This window comes from Myripristis murdjan, chromosome 17, assembly GCF_902150065.1.
Source record: "Myripristis murdjan chromosome 17, fMyrMur1.1, whole genome shotgun sequence".
In the NCBI taxonomy this organism is placed as follows: domain Eukaryota; kingdom Metazoa; phylum Chordata; class Actinopteri; order Holocentriformes; family Holocentridae; genus Myripristis; species Myripristis murdjan.
Genome location: NC_043996.1, coordinates 15116206 through 15125136, shown reverse-complemented (window position 1 = coordinate 15125136; position 8931 = coordinate 15116206). Strand labels below are relative to the sequence as shown.

At 39.9% G+C, this 8931-nt stretch overlaps 1 protein-coding gene across 1 annotated transcript; it reads left to right on the top strand.

Annotated features, from left to right (window-relative positions):
• gdf15 (Growth differentiation factor-15) lies at nucleotides 1-1675 on the top strand. Its single transcript, XM_030074830.1, has 2 exons — nucleotides 1-384; nucleotides 724-1675. Exons 1-2 carry the CDS (start codon nucleotides 48-50, stop codon nucleotides 1512-1514), a joined length of 1128 nt encoding a protein of 375 aa, XP_029930690.1. The 5' UTR covers nucleotides 1-47; the 3' UTR covers nucleotides 1515-1675.
• Nucleotides 1676-8931: the final 7256 nt, after the last annotated feature.

Below are 8931 nucleotides of genomic sequence, written 5' to 3'. Positions count from 1 at the left end.
CAGTGAGCTCCACCACTGAGAAACCAAACCTACCTGGCAGGCTCACCATGCTGAGGTCACGCTCACTCCACTGTCTCCTCTCCTGCATGCTGATCCTTATCTTCCTCTCCAGCCCAGGGGAGGGCCGGCCTCACACCGCCCAGGAAGACGCACCTGACATGGAAAGCAAGAGGGTCCTGCTCCTGGAGGCGGTTAAGTCGGGGATCCTGAACTCACTGGGCATGGACAAGGCACCCAGGCCGACTGAGAAGGCCTCACATCACGATCTGAGGAAGATGTATCAGCTCTACAGGGAAACACTGAGGCAGCTGAGAGGAAATTCAAGCCACTCAATGCAGGAATCCTGGCATCCAACAGTGTCCACGGTGCTTTTCCCAGCTACAGGTGAGATTTGTGTTATACAGGGACACATAAAGCTGCATTTAGCCATCAGTTAGCCATCATCACACTAGGCACATGAGGACACAAACAGAAAGACTGGAAACTCTGACTGGGAGTAGGCTGGAAACTCTACTGCTTATTGCTTCCAAAAAAATCTTGTTGCGTGAGTTTACCTTTGCAGATGCAGACAAAAGCAACAGCTATAAATACATGGTTATAAATACTTATGCGCTTGTTGTTCATGCAGTAGTGAAAGATAGGAATCGTCTGACTGTTTCCTAAATGCAACTCATACTTCGCCATAACAGCGTCTCTTCTTTCTTTTTGTATCTTTCCCCTCAGTGGAGCCGATAAAAGTGATTTGGAAGAGTGAAGAACACCCCAAGACGGGTCAGCGCTTACAATGGTACAGAGCCATTTTCCATAAGAATGCAAATCTCCAGACTCAGCTGACACTAACTCGGGCAGAGCTGAAGATTTCCAGACAGATTTTAGATAAACACACACCCATGCAGCCTGAGAGAAGACAAGACATTCAAGTTAATGTCAATGGAATGAAGCCAATAAATTCTGCTGAAGTGACACACACAGACCACGCAAATGCCTCCAGCACTCAAGATGTAACTTTGGACATCATGCCTGAGGTGGAGAGGTGGCGGAGTGATGCTGATCAGTCATTAGTTGTGGATGTGGGGGTGGCTGCAGGTAAAAGACGTGACCACACTGCACGTCTGAGCATCGCTCTGGAGATAGACCTCCTGCAGTCCGGGCCAGCCAGAAGCAGGAGGCGACCTCGTTCCAACAAAGAAGACATCTGTGACGAGGAAGGCTACTGCTGCCGTAAGGCTATAAACGTGTCGTTCAAAGACATTGGCTGGTCAGACTGGGTGGTTGCCCCGGCTTCCTACACCATGCATTTCTGTGATGGCACCTGCCCCCACAACTACAAGCCAGCCAGCATGCACACTCAGGTTAAATCTCGTCTGCACCAGATAACCAAAGGAGGGACACCTCATCCCTGCTGCGTGCCTGCGGCCTATGAGCCCATGGTCCTCATGCACTATGACAGTCAGGGAAAGTTGAAGCTGACGCCCTTCGATGACCTGATTGTCAGTAAATGTTACTGTGCCTGAGTAGCTCTGAAGTCCAGCAAGCCTGCAAGAAGTCATCCTAGACATTTAAAATTGTGTCTATCCCTTTTTGCAAATATAAAATAATGTGTTACATAGTTGCAGCTGCAGCATCACTATCATTGTTTTCAGCGCTTAACTAAATTCAAATTCCAATCATCCACAGAAACATGTTACTGTTGCATAGAGCGACTGACTGTGTCTGACTGTTTTGCATTGGATGTCAAACTGTAGCTCTGTTCCTTTATATCTTTGTCTTTGAAAATGTAGTTATTTATTGTTTTATTTAAAAGTCTTAAAACTATATTTGTGTTTTTTTGGTCATTGTTGTGTTATGTTATTGTGTTATAATATTTAGTGCTATGAATAGTTTTTCTATTTAATTTATCATGCAGTTTTAGTGAGTTTTAGTTTGGACACTTAATATTAAAATTGCAGTAGTTTGTGCTGTCTTACACATTTCAATATTTATGTGAACACATGAATAAATGTTTTATTCATACTGGATTGTTGCACTCTAATATGGGCAGCATGTATTTCTAATAATCATTGTATTTCCAATTTGTCTAATAAACAAACTTGCCTGATATTATTCTCATATTTGTCATTTATCCACAGAAATATCAGTGTCAGCCACCATAACACGGTGATTGCAACTTCACATTAAATTATGTAGTGCAGTGAGTTTTCAAGGTTAGGGTGTGCCAATGAAGTCACCATGTAAAGATATGACACCTTCTATCTCCAGCTCTGACCTTGGAGCGATATTTGCATGGCCTTGACACATGATCCGGGGGACAGAACGAACATGACTGCAAATTCTCTATGACAGGGAAAAAGGGAATTAGTAACAGAGAAAAAAAGACAGCTACCTGCTGTATAAACTCAGGGCTGTTCAGATTACATATCAACGACGATACTGTAAATGCATTTTCATTGCAAATTATCAAAGGTTGTGTCTGTAATAATGGCTTTTCAATGCTGTTGAGATAAGTTATTTGAGAAAGAACAAATACTGATGTGAGATATAACACGATAAGTGTGGTCGCCGTATCTTTGATTTATCTAGGAAAAGAAAATGCTGTGAATTAACACCACAAAAATGAACTGAGAGAGAAAATCTAAAAAACGCTGTTCAACACTTTGGAGTTTGGGAGCAGTTAACATAATGTCATCATGTGTATGGTGTTATTTAGTTAGCCATTTTTTGTTCAAAGCGGAAATGGCCTGTGAGTTCCCCTACAATACTATCAATTACAGATTGAATATTCTGAGTAACACCTCCACCACCCCCTAATGAGTGATTTATAGTTTTATCTCTGGATGGATAAAGGTCACTGGAGTATGAACATATGTTGTTTTCTCCATTAATAAAGTAGATGTATGAATGGGTGGGGCATATCAAGTGACCCTGAAGATTGAATAAATAGGCAACTGAATAAATAGGCAATTAGTCATTAGCTGCACACACAAATGTTTACTGTAATTACACTTTTAATAAGGTAAACGTGCACCTGTGTCCAGTAACTGTTCGTTCGTTTCTTTGTTTTTGCCCGTTACTACCCATTTGTTTCTTTGTTTCAAGGATGACATCCTCAGTTGTTACACAACCGAGGACTGATGTAAATGTCCTCAATCTTAGATTTTGAAAGGTCTGGAGTTGCAGTACCACCCAAAGTATACAAGTATAAAAGAATTAGGGACGATATTTGTCAAGCCTTTCTGAAGGTAGACAGCCTGAACTCATTGGCCTCGGATTTCTTCTCGCTCTCATCCTGGTGGTGAGCAGCTCAAACAGCCTGTCTAGAGAGCCGTTTCCAAAGTCAAGTCTGGGATGACAGTAAACAATATAAATGGCAAAAACAAAGAAAAACAAGAAGTTATTGTCTGTAAACTGTAACACTCAGCCCATCCCCGACACTATTACATCTTTTTCTGAGCATCTGTCTTTTTGTCTCAAGTCAATATAAAATTTGACACAATGATCTTGATTTGAAATGAGGGATGTTCCCTTTATTTCAATGTCTCTTTTGAACTAATACGGAATTTTTTAAATAACCATATAAAATAGTGTAAACCATTTGTTCATGCAGACCAAGACCTGCTGGTTTAGTACCTTTCATGTTATTTAGTTTTGTGTGCTCATGTTATCACGTTTTCCACGTTCTGCTTTTTTTCTGCACTGATCCTGCATTGTGCATTACATAATATTCCTATATGACTTATACATACTGTACATCTTTTCAGTTTGTGTTTAATGAAATGGATGATGAGCTGATAAATGAGTATAGTTTTAGTTATTTGTTTATTTTTAATTACATCATTTTCTCTTCTTTTTTTCAACAACACATACACACATTTTGGTTGGTGGGGGACCGCCAAAATATCCATCAGTATGCAGAATAGGGCAGAGTTTACACAGAATAAAGATACAACGTAGCAGCAAAGCTCATGAGTTTCACAGATCAAACAATGTCAAAAATGGAGCAATGCCCTCACCTTCAGGAGAGAGTTTTGTGAATTCACTTTGCTAAAATGAATCTTTTCCATCTTAGCAATAGAAAGCATTTTGTTGAGCCACCTCCTGAAACATGTTGGAGATAGACACTTCCAGTTTAATTGTATTAATTTTTTAGCTACAGCCACGCCTGCCCTGAGAGCCTGTGTTTGGTGGGAGGGAAGGGCTCTTCTGTCAGAGCAACCAAATATTGCCGTAAATTATTTTTTACCACCCTCAAATCTCCCCTAAAATCTAATTTGCTGTGGAAATTTATCTGATATTTTTGAGAAAACAGAATGGATGGAATTTTGTATGAAACGGACCAACACGATCTCAAATGTTTGTAGAGGCAATAGAGACTGTATAGCATGTTCTGAGAGTTATTTTCATGTTTTCATTCAACATGAGGGCTCTAATTGTATCTTTCTCTCTCCTCTTCAGTTAATAAACTATTCATCTTAAAATTTTTTGCCTTTATCAGAGAGTGATCGCTCCTCTGGCTGCTCTTGGCTTATTTATAATCTCAGAGAGAAGAGAATCAGCCTTCATTCAGTGAACTGGCTTCAACACAATTAAGATGAAGTGCATAATTTACACTGTGCTTCATTAGGGCTTGAAAGAGCATTTTTAAAAAAGAAGATAATTTTACTAATTTTTCTTATTTTTATAAATCACTGAGCAGACTAAGTTACAAAACAGAGTGTAATATTTTGCCATTGTGGGATTCAGCTGTGACTGCACAGAACCAAAAACATTGAAATGCAGAATATGAATGCAGAATGAATGAACATTTTACCCTCACAACACTGGCTCCTTGCAACTGTGCTGCTCTGTATTTGCACAAAAGCAGAAGCTCAAAGACGAAGCAATTAATCAACAACTCCACACCCAGCCAGGGAGAAACACAGATCATGAAGGTGGCAAAAGCAATCAGCTCAATTTGCTGGGAAGATGTGTTGACTTTGACTGCATGTCAAACATGACTGCAAACAACCATGCAAAAAAAAAAAAAAAAAAAAAAAAAAAAAAAACATGCACAAACAAGTAATAAAAACACCAGCATACAGGAAAATTTTTCTTCAAAGCTGGCATGAAAAATTTGTCTTTTTTTTTTATTTTACAAAAATGTTTCATAATGATTGTACAAAGTGTGTGTTCTTTCATCCCTCCTTAACTGTCCACAGTCCATAAATATGATTTCATGCATAACTTTATGGATTTTGAGTAATAACTGCAATAATAAATATCTATAAAACATATGCATGGTTTGTATCGAATATACATAATGCCACAGACAATATTGTTTTGTGCTTGCAGCTCAGATGTACCAAAAAGCACTCATGCTGGTGTATTATTGCTCCACCTTGCCCTTTATGCCATTGCTTATGGTATAAAGAGAAAGAAATTATTCTAATATTAGCACAGATGTGTCTCACAAACCATCCGGTACGACATAAAGGTCTTCTTCTTGGGAGTCTGGGAGTATGTCAAGGTTAAGGGCCGGGTCATTGCTGTATATTGCATCATCTGGTGAATCACACTCCAAGTACACGTCCTCTTCAGGTTCACCGTGTGACCTATGGAGAACAATCAGTGCAATGAATAGTATCCATAACACAACATGTTTCCCTGAAAACGTACGCCTGATTTCTCCTGACTAGGAAGACTCTTCATGGTTGCCCCACAAGATAAATATTACATGAGCTGTGTGAAGTCCCGTTCTCCAGCTGTTCATATTAAGAGAAAAACTCCAGCACTGAGTCATCAGATGGTAGACTGGATTAATACATTTTAAATGGTCTCAACCAACAGACAACTTCTGATGCAGCCAAAATTGGAGGCATATATTACAACAGCATTGCGCAAAGTGGGGAAATTTAAAACTGGCAGTATTTCATAATCTGTTTCCGCTGGTGTCTTTTTGGACAACTGCAGTTTCACAAACACAGTTTATCTGTAGACTGTGTCTCCTTCCTCTAATTGGGCAGTGACCAGAAACAGTCTAAATTTACACAGGAGTGGGCCACATGCGCATAGAAAATGCTTTGTTACAAATTAAAAGTTACAGGCATTTTCATTAACATTTTAAACGTGGCTTACCGGTCCATGTCCGACATAGTTCTGTTGCCAGCATTTTGACCCGTGTAGTTTTCATAGATAGGGGCCTGGTTCTCAGACGGAGCTCTAATCATGCTGGTGTACTGACTGGAATTGTTTTGTGGTGTGTCTGTGTGCTCTTCCTTCTTCTGGCTTCTTCCTTGTCCAAGCTGCAACATATTCCTGAGTTTATCCCTCTGTGTGTACACAGCCACAGCAGCGGCGATCCCAAGCGCCAGAAAAAGGAAAGTCAGGCCCACAGCCAGACCTGCAGATGACTGGGGTGGCCTCCCACAGTCTGTAAGGTTCCCTGGTACACAAGTTTCGTTGCTCATGATCTGCAAATCTGAAAGTAGACAGTGTGAATTGAGTGACTATATGACATTGCTCACACTACTATATAATGATTTTTAATATATAAACATATAATATCTAAAGGTTTAGAATGTAGGCCCTGTTCAAACTATTGTACAGACAAAGAGATTAATTTTCCACAGCTTTACTAGGTGCACTGAATGTTTTCCAGTTCAAAAAAGGTTACTAGATTTAAACTATTGTTCATGTAATGCCAGCAGTAATCCATGTGTAACACAGCTTCATTCATCATAAATAATAATAATAATAACTAATTCTGTATATTTTTGCCAAAAGGATCAAAATGCATAATCGTCTCCACGACCTGCAATAGATCATAAGAATCGTTGTTAAAAAAAAAAAAAATCATGTAGGCAAGGCAAGCATTTGGTCACTTTCTATATCATTTTTAAAATACAATTTCGTCTCAAAAATGTTGGTCAGTCAAAACCAGTGATCTTACCAGACAAGATGCCACTGCTCTGGGTCGAGGTCTGAGTCTTCACAGTGAAGTCTTTATCATCCCACACTCGCAACTCTCAAGTTCCCTTTTCTGAAATTGTGGAGCTTGGCAAAGAAAAAGCTGAAACTTCAGGTTTCCTGTAAAGACTCTATTATTAACGGAGGCAGCTGCTGACAGAGTGTGAATTACCACAGAATTTAAATTGTGTGAATCACACGATTATTTGTCAATCACAACACACACAGTACAGTAGGCTACAGTATATCAGTTATAGTTTATTGCACCTTGCTTCTTTGGATTCTGTGTATGATAAAAGAGCAAATCCCAAGTTATTTGTGTTTATTTTTGTCTCACAGTTTTCTGGCTACGAATAGCAAATCTGTCTAAAATAATTTTGCTCACAGAGGACTGCAAAGATACCATCATCCCCACAGAAACATCCTGCAGATAGCATAAAATTGCTTTCATAAAAGTCGATCAGTTATGAAAAAAAGGGGCAGAAACATAAATACAGAAAGATAAGGCTCATCTAATGTCGGTGTTGTGTCATCTTTCATTGTTGTGCCTGCATGCCACATCAGCACGTGCTGTAATATAGTGTTAACAGCAAACTGTCAGGCATGCTTTCACACACTCGCCACCTCACTATCACACACACCAAGCAGAACTAGGCTTGGCGTCTTGTTGATTGTCAGTTTCTGGTTCATCAGGAGCTATACCTCCCCCTGCTGTCAGCTTCTCTGCCCAGACACAGAACACACAACGTCAACCTGTTGCACTTAATTGTGATTTCCATCGGCTCCACACTGTGCAATTCACCGAAAAGGGCTTTTACACTGAAAAATTATGATTCCTCAGAGGCTTTTAGTTGGAAAGAGCTGTTTTGAACCATCACTATTTGAAAGATTTGTCACCACTGTTGGAACATATGTTTCTTAATCCATGTTTCACTTTAGTTCCATATAAAAACAAGTGATCGTTCAGTGGTATTCTGGTGCACAAGTCTTTATAAACTGAGCCCAAGGAAGAGAGCATTTAAATGACTTTGCAAACATGTCAATGTCTAGGCAGCACTAATGAAACTTTAAGCCCACTGCATATGGGGCAAGACACTTTAAATCAACATCTGTGACTGCGCAAAAATGCCATAAATATTCCTATTTGTTAGCCTATCTTGGTTTAGGATTAGAAAATCCAGGAAGACCAATTTGCCAGTGATTAAGTGAAACAGTATGCTCTCTCACAGGGCTGCTTGCTAACTCATCCCTTTGAGATGTTCCCTGCTGCTTGCTGTTCATGTTGCAACAGCATGTTTACACAAGATAAACATGAACTTTATCTGGTGGAGGATAGTTGGATTCAGGAATCCTCCAACTCTGTGTTTTCCTCACATAAAAAGAGGCAATTTTAAACAGGCTGCAAGGCTTTTTTTCCCTTCTCCCCAAGCCTTATTCAGCAATAACAGAATAATCCCATGCACAGGCTCCCTCCCTCCACCTGCCCTGGAGTCCCTTTCTTTTTCAATGGTTACCATGGTTACTTTACAGCCAAATTTCACTCTTTGAATGGCAGGTGAAACAGCATTGCTTGCTCATTGTACTTCCAGTGCCTGCAATGCTAAAAACAAAACACTAAAAGGTAGGTGTGGCATGGTATGATTGTGTGTGAAACACACAATCATGAGCTCTTTCATTCATTTATTTTGAAACTGCGGGTCAGGCGTTTGAAAAATGTCTGCAGGGCTGATACATGATGCTTATAGCCCTACTGTTGTTATGCATGCAGCTCTTTCATTGGCTGACAGAAAGGTGTAATTCTCACTGCAGGGACACAGACAAGAATGGACTCGCAGGTTTGCATGCAGAAACCTTTTTATTCACCCATTCATTAGATCATTCACTGAGGCACAGGAGGGAGAGGAATACAGACTTGGCCAAATATAAAATAATTTGCCTGATTTGCACAAAACATACAACTTTGGGTGTTTAAAGTACGCTCATTTTTCA

What these genes read in the sequence shown, in the direction of transcription:
- gdf15 (XM_030074830.1), top strand. Translation starts at nt 48, where the DNA reads ATGCTGAGGTCACGCTCACTCCACTGTCTCCTCTCCTGCATGCTGATC. An exon ending in GGTGCTTTTCCCAGCTACAG is followed by an intron (nt 385 to 723) that starts GTGAGATTTGTG and finishes CTTTCCCCTCAG; the next exon opens with TGGAGCCGATAAAAGTGATT.